Source organism: Hydractinia symbiolongicarpus, chromosome 15 (assembly GCF_029227915.1).
Source record: "Hydractinia symbiolongicarpus strain clone_291-10 chromosome 15, HSymV2.1, whole genome shotgun sequence".
Taxonomy (NCBI): Eukaryota; Metazoa; Cnidaria; class Hydrozoa; order Anthoathecata; family Hydractiniidae; genus Hydractinia; species Hydractinia symbiolongicarpus.
In genome coordinates this window covers 10,424,622-10,448,233 of record NC_079889.1, presented here as the reverse complement: position 1 = coordinate 10,448,233, position 23,612 = coordinate 10,424,622, and the positions used below count along the sequence as shown (strand labels likewise).

The 23,612-nt window shown below is 33.3% G+C and overlaps 3 protein-coding genes across 4 annotated transcripts; 2 read left to right on the top strand and 1 right to left on the bottom strand.

Moving 5' to 3' along the window:
• The first annotated feature begins 114 nt into the window (after positions 1–114).
• Positions 115–2,964, top strand: LOC130628771 (uncharacterized). Of its 2 annotated transcripts, none has more exons than XM_057441779.1 (3): positions 115–167; positions 293–502; positions 2,449–2,964. In XM_057441779.1, exons 2-3 carry the CDS (start codon positions 295–297, stop codon positions 2,622–2,624), a joined length of 384 nt encoding a protein of 127 aa, XP_057297762.1. In that variant the 5' UTR covers positions 115–167; positions 293–294; the 3' UTR covers positions 2,625–2,964. The 2 variants fall into 2 exon arrangements, with proteins under 2 accessions (XP_057297762.1, XP_057297761.1); XM_057441778.1 differs by having other exon boundaries at positions 118–181.
• A 1,923-nt stretch (positions 2,965–4,887) lies between these two features.
• LOC130628770 (uncharacterized) lies at positions 4,888–9,317 on the top strand. The gene is made up of 3 exons (XM_057441777.1): positions 4,888–6,814; positions 6,990–7,206; positions 8,701–9,317. Exons 2-3 carry the CDS (start codon positions 6,993–6,995, stop codon positions 8,886–8,888), a joined length of 402 nt encoding a protein of 133 aa, XP_057297760.1. The 5' UTR covers positions 4,888–6,814; positions 6,990–6,992; the 3' UTR covers positions 8,889–9,317.
• Positions 9,318–12,481: 3,164 nt separating this feature from the next.
• LOC130628712 (STAM-binding protein-like) lies at positions 12,482–21,484 on the bottom strand. The gene is made up of 11 exons (XM_057441696.1): positions 21,428–21,484; positions 21,024–21,377; positions 18,001–18,065; positions 17,191–17,266; positions 16,590–16,694; positions 15,837–16,242; positions 14,902–15,026; positions 14,599–14,736; positions 13,825–13,937; positions 13,421–13,523; positions 12,482–13,046 (listed from the first exon to the last, which is right to left on the bottom strand). Exons 1-11 carry the CDS (start codon positions 21,482–21,484, stop codon positions 12,987–12,989), a joined length of 1,602 nt encoding a protein of 533 aa, XP_057297679.1. The 3' UTR covers positions 12,482–12,986.
• Between the last annotated feature and the right edge of the window lie 2,128 nt (positions 21,485–23,612).

The following is a 23,612-nucleotide window of genomic DNA, read 5'->3' as shown; positions in this document are numbered from 1 at the left end:
CAAACCCCCGTTTTAATAATTACATTAAAACAACACGTTAAAACAATGATAGGAGGAAACAGGGGGTTTGTATTGTTGACATATCCTCTACGTAAGAGATCTTTAAAAGCGTGCGATACGCGAAACACAAAGCCAAGTGGGTTTGAGATTAGATCTTTAAAGCCAAAGTAAGCATCTACTGGTATGGATAATCTTCTTGTTTTTAGTGACCTAAGGCATTAAAACTTGTTTTGCAGCTAAAGTGGGAATACAGTACAAAACTTTGAATAAAACTGCATAGTTATTCATTTAGATATGGCAATCGTACGTTTAATAAATGCTTCCCTATTGTTACTACTGGTTAACACACTCGTAACTTCATCTCCGATGTTTGCTGTTTTAAAAACCCACGGATTAGAGAGGGAACACAGGATATGTAATTCCAGAAGTTTTCAGTTCTTTCTACGAATAATCTGCTCACAACACGTGTATATTGAGAAGCCAACAGCCAAGTTAGATCAAGGTAAGTCTGATTAAAGTTTAACTTTAAAGAATACGCTTTTACTGGTTAAAAAATCTCCTTAAATAATTAGTGTTTAAAACTGTTTTTTCGGTGTTTTTTTTACGTTGCTGGTATTTTTAACAAAAATTCTCACGAACGAAGGCCATTAATTTATGCTGTACTTTCAATTGATACCTATCATGCAGTTATACGTCCACCGCAGAAGATCATACCTTCCCATATGCTTCAGACTTTTGCGCATTTTAAACAGTTTATTTGCGAAAAATGATATGTATTTGGTTACGTCTTTATAATGGTAGCCGTGGTCTGTCTGTCGGCCAAAACCGGGTTAAGCTAAACCACGCACGAAATGTTTAAGTTTGAAATAAAAAATGCGATATATTTTTATCGACATTGCTGCGACGTGCAAATTTCTGTATATCACTACTAGTTAGCCCGTGGAAAAACTACTAGATTTCGCCCATCGCTACTTGCAGCTACCATGTTGGTGAACACCTAGACAAATGTACGATGAACATAATGATAAAAATCGATTTGCAATGAGATAGATCACAAAAAATTAAGCGTAGGAAGGTGAATGTTTTTCCGCAGTACATCAACTTGACTTGAACATCTTTCGATATCATTCAACAATATTTGGATCAATAGGAAATCCAAATAAAGTTTTACATTTTTAATTAAATATTGGTGGCACGTGCGGTCACGGAAAAAGATATTGCAGGGAATGTTGTTATTCGAAATTTTATCATGTAATTAACCATGTAATTAACCTTTATCATCAATTATTAAAAAATGAAATTTTCGTGTTGTTCCTGAGAAAAAATAAAGGCAATATGGGTGAAACAAACAAATACAGCTGGCAGGAATATGAGATACGAGTTTTATGAGGATAAAGTGGAGAAGACTTAAAAATGAAAACATTTTATAGCTTGACCCTAAGTTTATACATTAGGCAAAACGCTTGTGTGAAAAAATGTAATCTAAAAAAATCAGATGTTATGTTATATTTATTATAATTATCATAATTATCAATTTGAGAGAGCCAATGAGTCATTTAGTGATGGTCAATGAGAATCTCACTGTACTTTTTATTTTCTAACACGCTACCTGCAAATTTTTTCAATGACGCTTCTACTACGGCGATATGTCATTCAAAGAAAGTAAACATACTGATAAAAAAAATGATATCGCGTTCAGGCTGACTAATATTTGTTAATCAATCGAAATTTTGATCAAATATTTTGATAGCTAGTTTTTGTTATTTTACACTGCGAAAAATTCATGCTTGTGTTTTTAATATGTCTGAAAAAGTTATAATCTCACGATTCTTTTTGACGTTACGTTTCCTCCTCTAGTTTTTGATCATGGCGAGGAAATTTTGTGAAGATTATTAAATAGAATTAAACAAACCTTGCATGGCATTAATATCAGAAAAAATTGGGAATTTAAATTTAGGTGTTCATGCTTTTTGTTACTTACGCAAAAATACTGCAGTATTTTCTCGAGAATGAAAGAAAAATTTAAAATTCTGCCTCGTGAATGGCAAGATACAGTGAAAGCGCACACGCGGTAACCAATTCAGGGCAAAGCATGGACTAAACACTGAATAAGGAACCTCTTTTAAATTTTCTTTAATAACCTGCTCAAAATTTCAACAATTTTTCCACCAGGGCATAATATAGATATGTTTTTTTGTTTGTTTTTATCCACGAGTTTTAAAAATAATCTTCTAAGCACACATTTGCTAGTTTATATTCACATGAAAGCTGGAAACACTTGACTGAGTTTATATCAACAATCTCATTGGCGACTAGTTCCCATGAGATTGTCAACAACAAAATTACGTGCAGGCCCTCCCTTTTTCAACAAGTTAGGCTATTTTTGGGATAGTTTATCCTTTAATTATCCTATTATCGTAATGACTTGTTTTTATTTCTTTTATTCAGATTCAAATTTCATAGAAAACAAAAGCGCACACAAATTCTTAAAGACACGACATTCGACTCCATATCAATCGACTGACCAAAACTACATCGACGAATGTTGTAATCATAAAAAGTTTGGCTGTAACGTACATGAAATACATGGCTACTGTGACTCCATTCTTTTCTACAAGAAATAGACGCAAAAGAGATACGATTAGTGGCACAGGGAAATGTTATGTTTAAGCTAGTCTGGCTCAAGATGGAAAGAAATCCAGAACATATCGATCATGCCAAATTCATGTTTACGAACGACATTGGGCAAACGACCCCACAGACTTTTCTGCATTAATATCCTGCTTATTTTAGCTACATGAATAGAGAAATATGCGATAATAAACCAATATTGACAGATAACTAATATATAATATAAAAATGGATTATAATATAGTTTTTTTTTTTAGATATTACAGATTTATTTATTGTTGTTGTTTTGTTTAAACGTTGTTGTTTATTTACACAAGAGACGAAAAATACATATTCCAATTGTCGTCTTTATTTTGAGTTGCAAAGCTCTTTATGAAGTAGCTAGTATTATATAAAACCTGTTACAGGTGTTTCTCTTATCTACATTATTTTTAAAGTCAGGGTTAAGGTTGCTAAGGACGGAGAATATTGACATTGTACCGTGGTACTGTGAGTTGTATTTGTCAGTAAGTTCTCCGAAGCACAATGTCATGCTGTTTGATGTGTTGCGTTTGAGGTGTGAAGGGGATAAATGTGAAGACCTGAAAGTTGGTCTTGACTTGAACCATTGTAACTAGATACACGAATAATGAAATTGAAATAGCCATAATTTTCTGTAAGAGCCTATTTGCTAAGAATATTTTATGTGAATGATTGCAAAATAGACCTTTCCCGAATTTCCTAATTAAGTCAAACTCACTAAAAGAGGTCGATACTGAAATTGATTCTTAAACCTGAGTTCCTTAGCAAAAGGTAGAACAAGTTACCTAATTTCGTAAATATTTCTGTTCGTTAAGCGCCTCAATTTCGAGCTGAAAGTTACGGTCAAACCCTTAATGTAGCCGAGCTTACTAAGAATAGCCTCGTTTTCAAAATAGTTACTTTCTTCAAATCTAAATAAAATCCAACCAGAATATTATATTGCTTTAACAACTCCAGTTTTGTCATGATAATTTAATATTCTATCTGAATATGCTTATTTAAAGAGCATAGAACCATTATAAAATTTTAGATGACGTCATAATTATTATAATTCATGAAATTCAGGAAAGGTTTTTTTATTGTGATTAATTGTGAAAAAATAGTGCTTAAAATTGCAGGGACCAATTTACTCGAAATAATAATTTTAAAAGAAATCGCTTAAAGAATTGGTTTTTCGCGAAAATTAATAAATCGTAAAATTGACACATCTATGTACAATTGTTATTGTATATGTACAAGTGTCGCTGAGTAGACAAAAGGGTGTGATCAAATTTGAGATGGTTTGCAATTCGTTATCCGATAAATAGCCCAGCTGCTCGGAAGTGGCTCTTAAGAATACAATTGACTCTCAAAAAAAAGTATTGATATCCTAAATTATGTTTAAGAGAGTGTAAAGGGTTGTTGCAAAACATGAAGAAACATGAAGAAACACACAGTTTTATACTTTTGTTCTAAAAACCGAAAAATTTAACTTCAGCTTACGGAGTTTTTATTTCTTCCGCACGCTTAAGTTTAAAAATATTCTTTTTTTGTTCTAATATATTTATTTCCTTGATTTTATACAGTACAGTACGGATATTTGTGATGTAAAACAAACAATGACAAATATATATTGAGACGAGGCGTCAAACTTTTAAGTTTGTCCCCAAACGTAGTTCTATAGCCTATTATTATACTCATTTTCAAAATTTGTCGTCATTACCTGGCTAAATCCCCACTCTCAAAATGTGCCAGTAGTTGCTGACGTAAGCATGGCCATTTTTCTCATATTTGTGGGCTTTTACATGGATTATTTCGAAAATTTGACGTGTTAGAAAGTGCAAACAGAGCAATTTAAACATTGCTTACGCATCTGAAAGAGTAGCACCTTAGTAGTCTCACCACAGAGGAGGATTCGGAAGTTGATTCTCTTCGTAAAATTCGTATAATAGTCGAAAAAGTGACACTGTCTCAATATTTTAGTGAGGGATTATCTGAGAAATAATTACTGCCTTAAAAGATATACTTTCCCGCGTATTCCTTGTGTGTTCTTTTTCAGAATGTAATGAAGAATCATTAAACTGCTAGCAATACCATTGTCCATATATTGTTCTTATTTTATAGCACTCTCCAGCCTTATTGTTCTTATTAAATTGTTTTAATAAACAAATATTCTGGGTTTGTTGATCCCACCCTAGCAACTGCAGTAAGGAATGTACTAGAACATTTAAATTGCAGTAGATAATCGGTTTATTATTAAGACTAGCTGTACATCCCGTGGGAAAATCCATTCAAGCAGAGGAACACGTTTATTAATGTCAGCATTCATCAGTCCATATACATTTTTTCTTCAAACAAAATTGTAAAAATATTTGAGTTGAAAGGTTCTTTGATGACGTTATCTTTTCATTAATTTTAAAACAAGTTGGCTAGGCTCTGACCAGAAGAATTTGCCTAAATTTAGTCCATGGTAACCCCTAGTTACTACTCTATTTCTTGCGATGGCCTGGTTATTTTTTACTTAAATATTTTGTTATACAGTAATTAATCGACTGACATAAAACCGGCAAAAAACTTTCAACAATACACTCTCTAAAATCTATTCTTGTGGCAAAACTTTAACGTAATAATAACAAACTGTCACGTTGCAAAAAATTGATTTGATCTGAGGCTGTCGTCACAATCCATCTATTCATCTTCCCAATTCAACTAACAGCTTGCAACGGAAGTCTAGACGTGTTAAGCAGGGCCTGCCAAAGAAACAAAAACAACTCGTTGATTATCACAAGCATAATAAGGCATCGCACACACGTCTGTGGAATGACTGAAGAATAATAAAGCACCGCACACACGCCCGAGCAATGACAGGACGGACAAGTACTGTTTGTAATACCCACAATGAGGTGAAACTTTTTTGCCACAATGGCAGAAACATGTTTTTCATGGTTCCGACGTTAAAAACCGCGACGAATGATAGTGCAAGTCAGTCAAACGTTTATGTGCCCACGCTTAACGTCATTTTTGAGTTTCTATGTACACCACAGGTTGTTACAAAAGGACAATACGCCTACAGCAAAGAAAGGAAAAGCAAAGGGTTCTGAATAATTTCTTGACCCAAGTTGTGTACCTTACCCTTTTGTGTTTCCGTTGAAATACACCTTAAACCTGCTTTGGAATTTAAAGGTTTTGATGTGGGTGTTTTTTCGTATCTAAAGGGAAATGTTTTTATCCTTTTTATTAAATGCACATTGAGATCGCTAATCACTACCTTTTTCCTGAAATCTTATTTTAATCATTCAAAAATCCTTTAAATTTGTCTTTTCAGTTCCTTTATTCGCTGAGATTAACCTTGTATTTTCGGTTCCGGCTGATAAGTATTTCCACTCATACACTTTATATTTGCTTAAAATACTCCGTATAAGTAAGCGCGTCCAGCCATGAAAACCCTAAATCGAGAAATTCGTTGAATAAAATAACTTTTAATATTATTTTCTTCGATTTAAATTATAAAAAGAAGTATCCCAACAGCTTTTTTCGTTTATTCCGAATTTACTTTCTATTGACACAGCACTACCTTACAAAGTCTAAAAACTATAAACAAATTAATGTAACCGCCCCTTTGATGTCATAAATATGCATTCATTGAGACGCCCGGGAGGCTCTAACGAGAGTCATTTTTCTTAATCACGTTTAAAATAGAAGAAGCTTTAAAGAAAGTCTTTCATTACAGAAGTGACATTTGCGACGTATGTACTTAATAAGCTCAAGGAAATAATAACATTAAGGATTGAAATTTTGAATCCGTGGAAATATTTAGCGTTATAACAACAATTGTGTGAACTTGTGATCGAGCAGAAAGATAAAATCATAACAGGGGTACATCCGAAGTAAGTTCATTTGAACAAGATATCTGTTTACCTTCAGATCAAAAGACTATACAGAATAATGTACTGTGTACAGAGAGATTACAATATTATAACGCATTGAAACCCCGGAACTGAATCAGAATTGTAATACGTATCCAGCTAATTTCTAAAAGAAACGCGGGGGTCGATGACGCGTCTGGCCACAGCCATAAATAGACAAAGGAATTATGAAGTAGTTATTCAACTCAAGCCAATACTTTAAATGAGCAGAGGTAAAAACGAAAAGAAAAAAACGAAATCACACACACAGACAACAGGTAAGAAGCATCTAACTGTGGTTAGTATGTATCTATATTACAGTTATTATTGATGCTAAAGGTTCTATAAACCTTTTTTTTGTGTGATTGCCAACTGCTATGGGAACCAATGCGTCAAGATATAAATTTGATATTTTAACCATAACAAAACCTCATAATAATTTCTCTGTTTTAGAAAATGAAAGTCAACCAACCACTGGTAGTTATTCTTGCTGTTGTGTTTTTATTCACGCACAATGAAGTCACTGGGAGAGGGATATACAGGTTGTTAAAGAAACGCGGTTTTGACAAAGAGTACCGAATCTGCAACACAAAAACCTTGATGTTGTTCTTCCGTATCATCTGTCGATACCATAAACCGACAGTTCGAACAAAGCTGCCAAGTGTTGAGAGTGAGTGGTTAATTTTGTCACGTGTGTTGTTATGTGAGCCCGTTGCAACCGTTCCTTCTCTCCGAAAAAATAGGGACAAAATAAACCAAAAAAACATTCCTTATTCCGTAGATCGTTTTAGGATGACATGAACACTTCATTTTACAAAATTTTTCAACCAGGGTTGCCTCTTTGTGTAGACACTACAAATTTTCCTCTTCACTCTTAACTTTACGCGTGTTTTTAGTAGGAAATTACCCATAGAATATTCAATCTTTCCGGGGGCAGCTTTCGTATATTTGCACCTAAGCAGACTGCCTAATAAACCTTAAATTACAGCTAGCGAGACACATACTAAGCAAGGCAAATTTCTGTTGGTATGGCAACAAACATAGTGTGTTTCTTGAAAGTCAAAAAAGTTGAACGCCAAGTAGTTTTAATAAAAAAAAAAAAAATTTGCATTTTTTTCCGGATGAGTAATTTATGTAGTCGCTCGTAAGTTACTGCAAACCATACAATGTTATGAGCCCCCCTTAAAATTTTAGATGACATTCTAGTGATCCTTTTTCCACTGTTTCGTGAAACATTCTTTGACACATTATAGAAAACAATCCTTCTGTGGGCGTTTCACAAGTGACATCCTTAAATCGCGTGTAATGGCCACTTATCCTAGTGACATATAAAATCGTCCTATAAGAAGTGTCTGGACGCCTTTGGATGCCAAAACTTATTAGCTTGCAAAACAGGCTTTTTATTGCATAACGTCCAGCTAACATCTTTATTCTTTGATTCCTAATAACATTTATTTGGCAGCTTCTTATTAAACTATCATTTACCATTCTGGCCGACAGAAAGTCGCATGGTCATTATTAGCAATATGTCAAGAACATCTCAAAAGATGAAATATTTCGCATCTATCTATCAGAATTATACAAGCTTACACGGTTACTAAATATAGCAATGACGTAAGTTCGTGTAATGTAATATTATTTATTGTGTATGCTTGAAGGGACAAAGTGTTTCGTTGACAACGTTCGTTGGTAATTGTTGTTTGCCCTGCTTTTTGCTTTATAATATTCATATCATTAAAAATACCACAGTTGCAAAACTTTAAAGGACCTTAAAAATTTGGCCATCGGTTTTTATAACATTTGATTAAACCTGCTTATTAGTTTCGCACTGTGTAGTTAAGTTCAATTAATAAGGATTTATATAGACAATGATTTGTAATTTTACTAATTACGGGGATTTAACATTTTTTTAAATGTTTTAGAAAGAGAATAAGTTGGGCTACCCAACGGCTCTAACCCTGAACCATCTAGGTCTTGTGCTCAACCATCAATCGCGGCTTAAATTTCGAGACATTTTGTTGACTGAAAAGAGGGGGTCATTTCAAAGGCCGTTCTTTAAGGGTTCAAATTTTCTTACATTACGCAGACCTAGCCTAATTCAGCGTAAGTATTAGACTTTCACGGAGATGAAGATTATATCTAGACCTCTTTTTCTTTCTTTTAGTTTCCAACTTCGTGGAAAAGAAAAGAGCACATACATTTTTAAGAACACGTCATTCAATTCCTTATCAGTCGACTGATCAAAACTACATTGACGAATGCTGCAATCATAAAAAATTTGGCTGTAATGTACATGAAATACATGACTACTGCGATTCCATACCACCTGGTGTAATCACGAATTTGAAGTGAACGTAAGGTTTGACGTTAGCAACGTAAACAAACCGTGACAGAACAGACGGCACCCTGTTGTCTGAGATCTCCATTAACACGTCACATAAAGTAATTTGATAGTGAAGAACTTTGCACGGAATGCAAACCAATCAATAATGGACCGTAGAGGTGTTTCGCCAAGAAACCAGGGCCGTTAAAAGACACGCACACACCACACAAAAGACAACCTCGATTCCAGGACCGTCCGTCTTCATTTTACTGCCCATATGCAATAAGATAAGATAAGAGACAAAAAGAGCAAACAACAATGCTGCACATAAGAAATAGATTTTTGAAATTTCTTGTGTCTAATGATTTGAGTTATATACCTTATATGATTCTTATAGCGTTTAGTTGTAAAATACAGAAATACTGTATTTGGTTTCTACGTGTAGCTACTTTAGCATAGTCTTTAAGATATTTTTTGTTCTTAGCGAACCCGAACATCCCATATTATATGTAAAAAGCGAAACAGTGCAATTATTTGTGTGAAAAGGAAACTTTAAATCCAGTTGGTATTAACAAAAATTACTTTATCACAGCTGATTTTAAGCGTTAAAAAAGAAGGGTTGCGGTGGCAAGTTTTATTAAGCTTATGTACATATTAAAAAAATTGCGCTAAGATTTAAAAAATAACCAACTCACTAGATATCCTAACTTTTGACAAATGCGTATTGTGTGCGAGTTACCCGACAAAAAGCTTTCGATGGTTTTACAAATTCGGCTTCCGCACTTTCTAATTTGTCGCGGTTTGGCACGACTTATGACGTGCCGAAACGCAAGTATTGTAGCAACAGGCATAGTGGTTTAGCATACGAGTTTCAAACACAGATACATTACTTGTGAAACTTGAAAGACTTGTGAATAATGAGAATGAATATTTCATTATTGTTTTAAACAATGGATCTATTGTTTTTACCTGAACTCCCAGCCTCATATAAAGTGTAGCTTAACTTTTTAAAAGAACGTGTACTAAACCCTAAAAAAACAGTATTCGTGTCATCCGTAACATTAAATTGCACCAAAAATGAACTAATATACAAAAAACGCAAAAAAAGCAAAAAAAAAAAAAAAACGCAAAAAAAAACGATAAAGTAAATAGAAAGTAAATATTAACTAAAAACATTTTTAACCATCGAGATAGTGTAAATTCTCAATTATGCGCCCACGTTGTTTCGTAATGATATTTACAAGCGCCCTTTTAAATTAAGCGCCCATGGGTGGTTTTTGAGCATATTACTTAAGCAAAATTATTTGAATACTTTGGACATGAGGAAAAAAAACATTTTACTAAAAAACAACGGTGTTCTTTAAGGTAGAGAAAACTTAACTTAAAATTTACGCTCACAGAAATGTTATGTTTCATTATTATTATAGTTTCCTAAAAAAAGAGCTTTAATATAACATGAAAATAAGATTCTTTAAAAGCGCCCCTCTCGTTTACTGCCCCTCTCAAATATGCGCCGCCCCAAAAAATCAAAATTTTAAATGCGCATCCTAGGCGCTTAATCGAGCATTTTACGGTATTAACTTCCCGCAATTGCTATTTTGAAAGAAATCTTGGGACTTCCTTTTACCCGAGTGATATATAGCTAGCTCTTTATTTATTTATTATTTTTTAATCCTTATTAAACTCAGTCATAGAGCTTGTAGTAATGTGACAACCTTATTGCCAGCGCCTGCTGACTGTTTTATATCCGGCCTGCAAAATGTCAGAAAAGATACATGATGCCTTGGGGACGAGGTTGGTAATGTGAGTACTGGACGTAATTTACGCGTATTAAATTTTTGCACTGCGAAACATAAGGGTACTTTTGTGCGCACTAGTTGCAAATTATTTTTTATAAATAATTTGAACATAATAAATCAAAAATCAAATTCTTACCCTTGAGGGCAACAACGCGTGCCTGTGAAAAGTTTTTGATATATTTCATATCTTTCGCAGCTCTAAGTTAACATCGTTTTGTACCGGTGCAGCAACCATTTTCCTCATTTGACAACAAAAATTGTTCTGAAAATACGAATGAAAATTCGAGACACTTTATAAAAGCTCTGCGGACAAGAATGCTTCCTTCTTTACATGTTCTTTGATGTTAATGCCTTACTTTTTTGATTAAAACCTAGCAAACAAATTCTTAGAAATAAATATTTTAGACCGTGTTATCCTTCTTCCTGCTTAAGTCATACCTCTTCTGTCTCCAGGGAGAAGCTTAGTACTGTTTACATGATATCTTCGAAAAAAACTCATCACGGCATAACTCTCATTTCCGATTGTTTGAGAGAATGTGAACGGACGAACTAAAGTTTAAAGTGCGCGGGCGTTACTGCGCATGCGCTGTTACCATGTGATATAGTTGAGTCGATTTTACGACACCCCAAACGTAGTAAAACGTAACAGATTAGCAATTTATTTCAGCTCGAGATTTAAATTTGTTTTACCTGCCATTCTTCTTCTCTTTTTATATTAATTAATTAGTTAATAGTTCATTAAATTTTGTTTAAATAGCAACCAAATGACTATTCCAGGCAAAAAATGCATTACGGGTGACAATAGTTCTTTTATAATAAACAACTTCGGGTTTTCATGTCAAGCCAGTGTCATATAGTCATGCAGCATACCAAAGGAAGAGATATTAAACCAACAGGCAGGGTGGGCGGCGGATTCCGCCCTCTGGATATTTTGGTTAAAACAAGAGCACCTCAGGCGTGAATTTTACACCAGTTCGGATTCTTAAATCTTCCAACTTAAACTGTGCTAATTGTATGCTAAGCATTCAGGATGCTTTTGGAGTAAAAGTTTTTTTCTCATGCTGATCGCTAAGCAGGAACTATTCACCCACTTAGAGTCTTTGGCACAACTGGGGATTAAACTTAACAAGAGTCAACGGTCAACGGTTTTTTATAATCAATTAGCAAGTTAATGTTTTGGTCAAAATATTTATGACAAGAAGAAAGATACATGCCAAGCTTAAGCTATCAAAAAGTGCTTTAAAAAGTTGAAATTGATGAAAATAAAAAAATGCTAACGTCAGCTTAAAAAACTGCTCAAAATTTATAGCATCAATTCTTTACTATTCATATTTATACGAGTGCTGGCGTATAACCAAATATGGCAAAAGTTATGTAAGCAAAAAATTTTAAAAGTAAGGTAGACGGGCGAATCTCCATAACAACAAAACGCACCAATATTCGCCAATAGTTACTTCCGCACATGCGCTGTCACATTATTGCGTAATGTTGAAAATTTGTCAGCTTTTGTCAGCTGGCGTAAATTACTAAAGAAAAACTGCGTCATATTTTTAAATCAAGCAATCAAACTTAATTTAGCACATTAATTTAGCTCAAGATGGCGAACACAAAAAATACATCGATAAACAACTTCCAGTTCACAGCTATCTGATTTTTTAATTCTTTATCCGAACGGTTTGGAGTGTATGTATATGGTCAGTTGTTTCTAACAGAAATTTATCTGTGGTCGCACAGTGTTTATTTGGTAATGTTTTGCGTGGCAGATTCGTAATGAAAGAACGAAAGTTCGAGAAACAACCTTGTTGAGAGAACGACACAAAACATAATTTCAATATATCTTCACAGTTTTAAGCGACATGAAGTCAAATAATTGTTCTATATCATTGACTGAATAAAAATAAATCTAGTAATATATATCCCATTCTACTATTCTATTTAAGCCTACTATTTCTAAGAAATAATGAAGTAAATAACGAAGCCATCACTTTGCTTAATTGATCACTGCTATAGCCACCATTTTGATTAAACAGGGTGTCCAGTGAATTTATTAGATCAAATTCAGGGTCATATCGTGACTTTTAGGGTTTTTATTTGATTTTTATGGGTATGAGAATTTTTACTCTTTAAAATTCTTAGCACTACAGGCTATAATGAAACTGATATCATAAACAAAAGTAAATTATTTTTATGTTCTATTTCAATAGTTAGGCCAAACTGGTCATTATAAAATTTAAAGGGTTTCCTGACTTTCTTTAAAATTTAATCAGGGCTTACAAAGACCTGTTATAACGTGTTCATCATATTTCATTACAAAAGTTGTCTTTTATTCTATCGTAAATCCACTACCTCTGTTGTCAAGCCATTTTCAACATGAACTAAAGGTGAGTCCTAAAATAACAAAGCAGATCTTAAACGTACTCAGTTGAGTTGGGAGGGCGGTAATCCAAGTATGAACCGCCCTTGCATCTAGCAAGTTCGTTTGCTTTTTCCTTCGTTTGCGCAACGGGGATTCAAAACTAAGTTGATAAAAATTTATCGCATTTGCTATTTTGAGTGTGCGTAGCACAGGTATTTTCTGGCAAAAGACAGACAGACAGACAGACAGACAGACTTTAGCGAAACTAATATGTTTTTAATTTGTCGATAAAATGAACAGACGCAAAATGTTAAAAAGATGAGGAGGTACTAGCATAAAATGTATACTCTGGGACGGTGTGAATTACTTAGTAATAGCAATATAAAAATTTTAATGGTATGCTCACCTCAAACAGCGGAGGTTCTTTTGGATGAGGATGAAAACCAGATTGAGAACAAGAAGCGATGAAGTTCAATCCATGGTTTGGTGTTAATCGGTAGATGCCAGTTCTAGAACGATACGATATCTTGTAATTTAATGAAAGGTTTGGCATTAGAAGCCCACACATAGACTTAAATCCCGTTAAAAAAGAGAGAAAATCTGACACACACACATTTTGATACAAATATTGAGTTGTTGAGCTCAAATACTGCAACGGCATCGTTTGAGCAGAAGCAGAGAAACAAAATAGCATCACACAACACGAATCACCTAATAAGCTAGCTACTAGCTAGCCAGTATATGTTATATTCCGGAATGTTTCTCCGCGGAATAATCCCAGATCTCAATGTGTGAATATATTGAACTTACGTGTTGTATTTGGGTGCACAGACGATAGCGATGGCTTCAGGCATCAACTGTTGGTACGAGCACTGCGTGTGAAGATCAACACTGGATAGAAAACTCGTTTGAGAAGGATGAGTCTATAACAGAAAAAGGTGGATCATTACATTGAAACAAAACCCTTCTGTTTATAAGTCTGTCTCGCTTAACCAGAACTCAGTACAACCATTTTTCTCTACGGGCTTTTTCATCTTTGTTTACACAATACATAGGTGGCTAGTTCTGCAGAATAGATCTTGTAACGTAAGAGCAAAATCCTCTTATTACTGTGGAAAGTTTATCATTTCTTGAACATGATAGTTTAGTACTAAACTATCATGTTCAAGAAATAATAAACTTTCCACAGTAATAAGAATACTGAACAGACAAACCGAAATAATATCTTCATTAGCAAAATTATTATTTATTAAGCCTGTCTCGCTCACCTAGCTTTTACTTCCCAAAATATTTTTAGGCGAGTTTAATAGTTTCTTTGTCGACGAGATTTAAGAAAGCAAGGCCAGTGTTTTTTTCCTAATTTTTAGAAGTTTGAGAGATACTACAGCTACTTAACGTCGACAACTCAGAATTCATGAACACCACTAAAAAATACTCACTAAACCAACTAAATGCTTCAACAACAAAAATGCTTGTGATAAAAACGATAAAATATTCATCAAACAACAGGACAAAACATTTAAATCGCGATAAATGCGATAAAACACGATAAAAACCTCATCATAAACGATAAAGCATACTTACGTGTATCCAACCTAGCGTTATGAGATCGTATTTGTCCTGTACATCGAACAGCTCCTCTTCACACTCAGTGGTACACGAGTCGGGCGTGGCAGATTGCTTCGGCACAACCAGGTGTGTTATGCAGAATCTATTTTGAGACTAGAAGCGAAGTTGTAAAAAATGTTACTCGTCTTGTTTGACCAAGAAATCTGCAAAATTCCAGTTTCAATTAGTGGCTAAGGAAAAGACCTAGATGGTTTATGACTGGTAACGTTGAGTTTGATTTTAAAAAATAAAAAATAGGCCAGCCTTGTATTAACCCACCAATTTTCCAGTCAATATGGCGCACGTTTCCAAGTTCTGTCTGGTGTTACGAGAGGACAGCTGAAGAAATTTAGGTACCAGATCTGATGAGATAATAATTTTACGATTCCCATCTAATGAAGAATCTAAATATATGAAAACAAAATACTAAACGTATCCCATGTCAGGGTTAAACAGCCGAATGTTTGGCATTTTCTTGGGGGTTTAATACTTTTCGTAAATAAATCTTGCAACAGGTGAACAACAATTAGTGAAAATTACCACTAATTGTTGTTGGGTAGGGTGTGACAGAAGACTCTAGCTACTACTATGTAAAGACAACAATAAACAAAAATATCCAATGATGTAAATACTTCAAGTGCAGAAATTTTTGCTGACAGAAGCAGTCGCAAGTGAGAAATGTTAAAAGCATTTGAAAACACAAAATTTCTCGATTAGGAAAATTTTAAACATTGAACCTTAAACGAATCTTTTACTTATCAAAAGCATCAAATTAAACTCAAATAGACCATTCTTCATCGGGCCGAGAATCAAAGATTTTAAAATTTAATGACTTGAAAGAAACTCTAATGCAGTTTGTTAAGTATTTAGTTTAAAGATAAACCTTTGTTTAGGTTGTAACTTAGTCAACATTTTTTTCCGCACTAAGTATACTCCTCTCACAAGTTGCACAAGTCATTCAAGAGAGTTTCAAGTATTTGTAGTAAGCGTTTTACACTTGCATAAACAAGAAATTTAAGAACAATTTTTCGAATTTTATCGCTTGGAAATTGAAGAATAGAAAGGAATATAAGAAAGAAAAAAATAGACAGAAAAATAAATACTAAATCATCGTATTTTAAAAAGTAGTAACTTTTGTCCATCACTGAGTGTATTTTTAAAGGGGGCAGTAGCTTGGCAACTTAAATAGCCTTGTAAAAATAAGCAAGACCAACCTTGCCTGAAGATAGCATCTTGTGGTTTCTTATCTCGAATAACTTCTGGCGTTATCGTAGGTTTAGATGAACGATCAATAGATGGCACCTCTCGTTTCATTTCTGTAACCGATACAGTATTGTAATCCATCGCTTGATCGTATGACGGAGGTAATTGTGGTTCATATGATAGAGATGGTTCATGGTATTGTGGAGATGATGGTTCATATGATGAGGGAGCTGAGGGTTGGACCCTCTCGTTATTGGGAGCTACTTCAGGTATATTAGGGTAAGCACCGAACGTAGTGATCGGAGGAACCTCATTAGGAATAGGTGTCTCCGAAGGTGCAAGAGGAAATGAAGTTTCTGGAGTATTACTTGACTTTTTGGTTTTTTTCTGAGCTATTCTTTCTTCTTCTTCTTGTCTCTAAAAACGGAAAAGTGACAAGTTTTATGGGGAAAATAGAAAACGTATTGAATAAAGAATATAGAGAAGAGAACCAAAAGGGTTATACATTTCTGAAAATGCTTTATAAGAAATGTTTTTTGGTCCAGTCTATGTTTTTAAATGCTTTACAGCAACATTTACGTTAAATTATGTTAATTTATCAATTTACTTTTTTAATTTTTTCGAACCCACCCAGTCTTCTATCAGTAAAACAAATTCTCCAAGCTAGGTTTTTCTTAAACTTATCATAGTAATGTTTCCTAACAGGTCCTAATATTTTCATATTTTGATGTTTATAGCTTATTAAACTTTTTTCTTTAGCTTACCTTTCTTTCCTCTTCATTCTTTAACCAATCGTCATACTCCTTCTGAAATTGAGATTTCAATGCCTTCTTTAATTTCTCTGCAGCAGTAAATGCAGTCTGGCACCTCTAAAAAAGAGGCAATATACTGGTGTTACTATCAACACGTTAAAGTTGCAATGTATTAAAGTAAAGGTTTTGCATTCACAACCTCAACTAGAGCAAATTCACATGCATGAGCAAAGTGAAAATTTTAATCCACAACCACATTCAAACATGTAAAGATAAAAATAAAAAAAAAATACTTAAAACAAAAAAGAACAGCAACAAAAAGTTTAGTTTGTATACATAAATTATCAATAACAAAATTGAAATACCAGTTGAATATCACATTATACCCAATTTGAAATATACATTTACATTTCAGCATTTATATAAAAATTTTCAAATTAATTGAACTCAGAAAGTACTATTGCTGGTGACCACTGTTCAAGGTCGACAGTTTCCTTCAATACCAATCTAACGTGTACAACGCAATATTCACCCAAAATACTGGTAAACCTTTTGTAAAAGTGTCATGATAACAAACCACTTTCATTTTAAACAATAGCATGATTTTAATTACCTTCCTAATGACAGCTCGGTCATCTGGTGACAAAGTTTTGTAACTAGCATGCTTTGGAATTTTCTCGACAAGCAAACTAAAAATTTTTTTCAAAAAAAATTTATAAAATTATATTTTTAACTATATCTATCTATATATATATATTAAATCTACACAATTAAAGAAAATGTTTTCTTATAAGTGCACCTAATGCATGGGTAAAAAAGGTGATATGTCCTCTCTCTCTGCAACCAAGGCTTAACTATTTGTACAGGGAAAGCGAAAATACAAATTTTAAAAGATCTTCTGTCTATTTTAGCAAAGCATTGCTGTTTTGACGTGGGAAACAAACAAAAGTTTTAACCTCGATCACAATAAGAATTTCAACCCATATGAAAGAATCATAAGTGGAGTCATTAATTAAACTTCGTATAACTACTTGTAGAAAACAAACAATATTTATATGTATATATATATAAATTGTATATTTTCCTCCAAAAGACAAACATATAGAAACACTTAAAGTAAGGTTTTTAAACCTAACAATTGTAAAATTGTTACTTTCAAAGTCCTAGCAAACAGGAAAATATATTTTGTATTAGCATTATTTCATCTAAAATAAAATAGCCTGGCCTAGCTTTAACGTCAAGAAAGACCTATTTGCCCACAGAGAATTAGGTATAACGATGATGTGTGTATGATGTTGAAACATTGTTGTCCCCAGGGTGAAAATCAGGAATATTTCCTTATAATCTCAGTCAAACGTCAAGGCCAAATTTCACTCTAATAACAACTTGCTCAAATAACATCTAACATCAACATTATACTTACGTGATCATTTTCATGTAAAGCAAGAAACCATTCTCCCATTCATTTTCAGTAGCATACACCAGTGCCTAAAAAATAAATATAATGTGAATAAAGTTTATCACAAAGAAAGCTGTATGCGATTTTACAGAATATATAATTCATCCGTTTTCATAATCACAAATTTAGTATTATATATATACAGAGCATCTTTTTAACTTGTGCCTATTAAGCAAGTGGATTTAAGTGCCATCAAGTTTGTTCTTTGTCATTTTATAGCTTTAAGCAGAATTTTGTGCAAAACACTGTGTTATAAACAAGTCAATGGGATAAACAACCCGATAACTTTACAGTCAATAATTTGTTATCTGAAAAAAGAGATATTTATGTGCAGCAAAACGCAAGTAATATAACTAGCAAAATTTTTAATGGTGGTAAATGAACTAATAGCTTAACAGAATCTCCCAACTTTCAGAGACAGAAAGAAACACCAAAAAAAGGATATCATTGTAAAAATGTGAGGCGAGAATATTTAAAAAAGAAAATGGCGGCTTTAGAGTGAACTCAATAAGAAAGTTGTGACATCTTAAACTATCACACTTCTGTAATTGATCACCATGAAAAATACCTTCTTGGACTTGTGTATCCTTGAAGACGCTATGTAAGGGGGCAGGGTTTGAAATAACACAGCCTTTTGCGCGGTCACACAAGTATGAGAGGCAACCCTCAAGTGCAGAGGCAAAATAAGAAATAATGAAGTTTTCTGCATAGAACTTCTGAGATGCAGACAACAGTAAACAGTATCCATATTACGTCTCAATTATAAGAATGCACATTTCTCACTAACTTTTTTGCTGGCAACACTAGATGGATAGGACACAGTATCCTGAGCTTATCTCTAGTATCTACAGTACAGTCTAAATGTAAGCTTCGGCGTACACGCTATACAACATCTTTTCCTGCAATACCATTAATTATTTTCTCATAACTGTAAGTTTCATTGTTAAAGCTTATTGAATTATTAAAATAAAATCCTCACGCATTAGCGCAAAGTAACGAAATTTTATGATTTGTTAACTACGCGAAAGATTAAAATAAATCATGCAGAAACTATTGTTTTTAAAAATGTTTTTGTGCATCTTTTCTTATATCTTTAAAACTTGGTACGTTTTAAAAAATATATTTCTTAATATTTTATTATATGCTAACTTTTTTCCACAAAAAAATAATGCGAAAGATTATAAATATCGCACACAAATTGTTGTTGAAAAAGTTGTACAGAGTATCTGTTGTTTTGAAAATTACACAGCAAGCTAAAACAGGACAGTGTATCAAGTTATTAAATTGTAGTGAAAGAGCGTCGGAGTAATTGGAAAATTTTACCAGCTAAAAATACTTTCAAGGCATGTAATTTTTAATTCTTGAATTACTGTCTCTACAACAGATGAGGTTGTTATGACAAGCATATTTTCTGTGTATTTTTGAATCACGCACGTGGGAAATTAATAACCTTTTAGTGCAAAAAAAATTAAAAATTTGCCTCCCTGTAAAAATATGTTTTGAATTAGAAAAATAACTAGCTGTCAAATTGAAAAAATAAAAATACTTGAATGCTCAAAAACTTTTTTTAAAAAAGATATGCAGCAAGAAGTTTTTTGTGTTGTTTTGAAAGTTATACAACAAGTTAAGATCGTTTTGTTTAGAAATTTATACAGCAAGTTATTCTCCTCTCACCTAGAAAAAAACAGAAATTCATCACCGTCATATAATATGACATATACATGATATATTATAAAAATGATATATTATAAACATATTATAAAAATCATAATAAAGCTTGTTTCTTGAGTCTTTGTACATTTGCATCACAATTACTTACGCAAGTTACAGTTTTACAAAAATAGATTGTTTTAAAGCTTATGTAATAAACAATATATTTAAAACATGTTCTGAAAATATTAGATATTTTTATTCCTTTAAGATAAAAATTAGGATAGTACAGGAAAGTTTATTTTTATATTTTTAATTGCTTTTGTTTACAAATTCTCTAGACTTTGCGCCGAAAGTATTCTCAACATTGTCACAAATAAGTTATTGTTATTCAAGTTTCCCTGATCTTTTTAATTTCTAGCTGTGTGATTATTTTCTTCAAGACATATAGTATTTTATGAAAGTAATCATTCATGTCAGTTGAGCGTGTGTGAAAGCTTACATTCAGACTGTACTGTACAATGTTACCAATTTCACTAGTACTCAAATTTGTGCAATTTACAGAACAGACAGCGTAAACATCGCTGGGGTCGCTCATGAATAAGAAATTTTCACCTGTGGGGTATCACATTTAATCTATATATTGTTACCATTGTAATCATTCGTTAAATACAAAATAAACCTATATTATTACAAATCTAGGCAGACTGGAGAATATTTTAAGAAAAAAAGTCGCCACATGTGCTCTGCTTTACAGAACAGATCGTCTTGGATAATTCATTTTACCAAGGGTTATGTTGTGCCTGTTTTTTAAACAAAAGAAAAAGGTACAGCAATGTTTAAAGTAGCCAAGTATATATTAGGACCATTTTAATTATAAAATAAGCTTTAGAAATAATTTCTGGAAAAATACATCACAGAATTAAGACGTAAATCACGGAACTAGGGCATTTTATCCTAGTCAAGTCCTTATTTGATTTACACCAGAAAAACGGCCTGTTCACCTGCATTCTTGAGAAGTTGTTTTATGGGATGGCTTTTAGTCAAAACCATAAAGATATATGGCGAGCAGAGTTGCCACATTGTCACTAGATACATTTTACTAATACGGATGGTATACGCTAACAATATTCCTCCTTTAATGTTTATCCTTAATTGGAAAAATATATTTCAAGTTAACCCTGCCCAATACTTTACTAACATTTTGAAATAATTTAAATACAGCCTAGGAAAAGGTGTAGCCATCTAGTTACGAAACGAAAACTAGCCAAAAAAATTTGCTTTAAATTTTTGTAACCCCCAAAAAATATAAGACAGATAAGAAACCATATCCATACCATTCTTTCCATTTCTTTTGAGCTTCTAATATATCTTTTCACTGGAATTTTATTATCAAAGGTAAAATCATTTGCCTTATTGTTTAATTCTTTCAACCTTGAGGCAGGATCCATCACGGCAGAATTTTGCATTATATGCTCACACAGCGCCATCTTTGTTATGATATTTTTAGCGACGTCAGCAGAATAATTTTTAACCAGGATTACGTAATCCCTCCATCTCCTTGCCTTTTCTGGTCTTCTCCATTTTATTTGAACAGGAAACTCGATGGCGGCGAGGACAAATTGTGGCGAGGAAAGAAGAGATCCTTCTGCCAAATTCCTTAGTAGCTCTTCTTTTTTCCCAAAACATTCCTGCAGGGAATCTCCTCACCAAATCCTAGCATCTTTTTTCCTGCCGGTACCAGAGCCAATGAGCTTATCGTTGAAAAGAAAACAAATAACTTCACATGGGAATTCATTTATAATACTGGACACTGAGAAAATATTTTAAACAACAAGAAGAGTCATTTTAATTTTGACCGCAGCAGCAAATATAACCGTCCTACTCAGGTCATCGACAGACGAAACTAAAACCAGAAAAAGGAAAATAATGAAAAATCGTATTCATAATATTCTGAACATCACCCCAGCCAAGGCCGTTTACTTAAAAAGCTCTGTCTTGGCTAAGGTATAGAAAAGGTAACGAATGTTGAAATGCGCAAAAATAGCAGGAAATAATCTTTCGCTTGATGATTCTTAATGCATCATGTGAAGCTAACATGGATGCAATCACTTTTTATTACTACGAAGTCTATAAGGTGTTTTAGAGTTTGGGGTTGGACTCTGTTTAGATGACAAGTAAGAAAAGACTCTCAAATATCCTAGCGAAAGTATTTGAAATTGGCCATTAGTTTGTCATATACCTGGTTTAAAAGTTGAAGACTTTGTATATTGTTTTTCACTACTGTTTGTATTGTTAATGTGATTGGTTAGTTCTTCTTCTGTATTGCTATGTTAATTTGTTTTCACGTGTTTTTATTTTTTACTTATTTCTCATTTTTTTGGTCACGTAGCCAGCAGCGGTTTTAGAAGTGTGTCACATTCGCGGGAAAAAGACCGTTAATGCCCGAGATTTAGTACATAAATTCCAAAAACAAAAAGAACTGCAATTATACTTTGCCTAAACTCTAAATTTGACTATTTTTTCTTGGTATATGTAGAAAATTCAAACTTGCAAATATCGCCACGCAGAAAAAATATGTCCATCTTCATTGCACAAAACTTAATATCTCGAAATTTAGTACAAATAAGGTAGCTTACCGGACTGAGACTACCCTAAATAGGCGCATGTTACGTCTGCGCTGAGGATTATTAAACTCGTTATGAAGGGTTCAGATTTTACTTGACCTTGTGCGTAACCATTCTATTTCAAAGTGAAGGGAGGGGGGAAGATTGCTGAACCTTATATGTGGGTTATTTTAGTCATTTTCCAACGCATTATTCACGTCTTAAAAAAGAAAAGTGGGAGGCTATAACCTCAAAGCTAAGTGCCTGTACTATAAAGTGTGCAAAGGGTTTGAGCATTACTTTTGTTGTTTGAGAAATATTAAGAAATAAAGTAGGATATTTTCCCACACATTGTTGTAAAAAAAAAATACAAAAACCACTACTCTGAATGTTTTCATGTAAACATAGCCTTAAACAAATAGGTTTCCAGCAGTCACATTAAACTTCAGCAATATTTCTTCTATTCTGTTCTTCATCTCTTTTTATTTAACTGAAAATAAAAAAAAGTGAATTTAATAATGGCTACACGTGTATTTGTAATGTACTAGTCGTTAGCCCGTGGAAAAATCCACGGTTTCGCCCGTCGCAGCTAAGCTACCATCTTGCGTGACAGACATACGGACGGACGGACAGACGTTTACGGGCATTATAATATAGATTTTTTATTCGCTTTTTGATACTTTCAATGAAAAATTATGGAGATTTACATAGATTTCAATTGAACTGAATGCGCTTCAAAAGGGGCTATCGGCTTTATCAGGCGAATTTCCGACTGAATTTTTTTTTTACATTTTGAAGAACATAACTTTTCATCAAATAGAACTGAATTTTAACGAAGCTATCCTACAACGAAACGTATTCTGTACCGTTTTCACATGAACAGCAGAGAGTAGAATCCGAATATAACTTTAAATACTTTCCCTGAAAATAAAAATTATAAATATATAAAATTATAAATATATTAAAGAAGAAACACAGAAAGAATTTTCAGTATGAAACCAAAATGCATTTGCGCAAAATATTTATGCAGCTATGAACTCATAACTTTAAAAATAACTTGCTAGTAGCTTCAATCTTGGACAATAATATTGAAGGTGTTTTTTTCCTTATTTTTTAATTATATAGATACAGTCAATGTCGCCACTTTTGCACACACGTATGCCACGCAGATACTGTTGGAAAGTTGCTAGTTACATTCTCTAGGACGCCCGTACACCGAAATCCACTTCAAGGCCCACGAAGGTCACAAAATTCGTGAAAAATAGCCATGTTGATGTCAAATCAGCACATTTTAGGAACTTGAACTTAACCTATGACCCA

Bases quoted from the DNA above. Each gene is read 5' to 3' on its own strand.
- LOC130628712 (XM_057441696.1), bottom strand. From the start codon at position 21,484: ATGAATTCCCATGTGAAGTTATTTGTTTTCTTTTCAACGATAAGCTCA. The intron at 21,378-21,427 runs GTACCGGCAGGA...GATTCCCTGCAG, and splicing joins CGATAAGCTCATTGGCTCTG to GAATGTTTTGGGAAAAAAGA. The intron at 13,047-13,420 runs GTGAGCATACCA...TTGTTATTTTAG, and splicing joins AAGAACCTCCGCTGTTTGAG to GACTCACCTTTAGTTCATGT.
- LOC130628771 (XM_057441779.1), top strand. From the start codon at position 295: ATGGCAATCGTACGTTTAATAAATGCTTCCCTATTGTTACTACTGGTT. The intron at 503-2,448 runs GTAAGTCTGATT...TCTTTTATTCAG, and splicing joins AACAGCCAAGTTAGATCAAG to ATTCAAATTTCATAGAAAAC.
- LOC130628770 (XM_057441777.1), top strand. From the start codon at position 6,993: ATGAAAGTCAACCAACCACTGGTAGTTATTCTTGCTGTTGTGTTTTTA. The intron at 7,207-8,700 runs GTGAGTGGTTAA...TCTTTCTTTTAG, and splicing joins AAAGCTGCCAAGTGTTGAGA to TTTCCAACTTCGTGGAAAAG.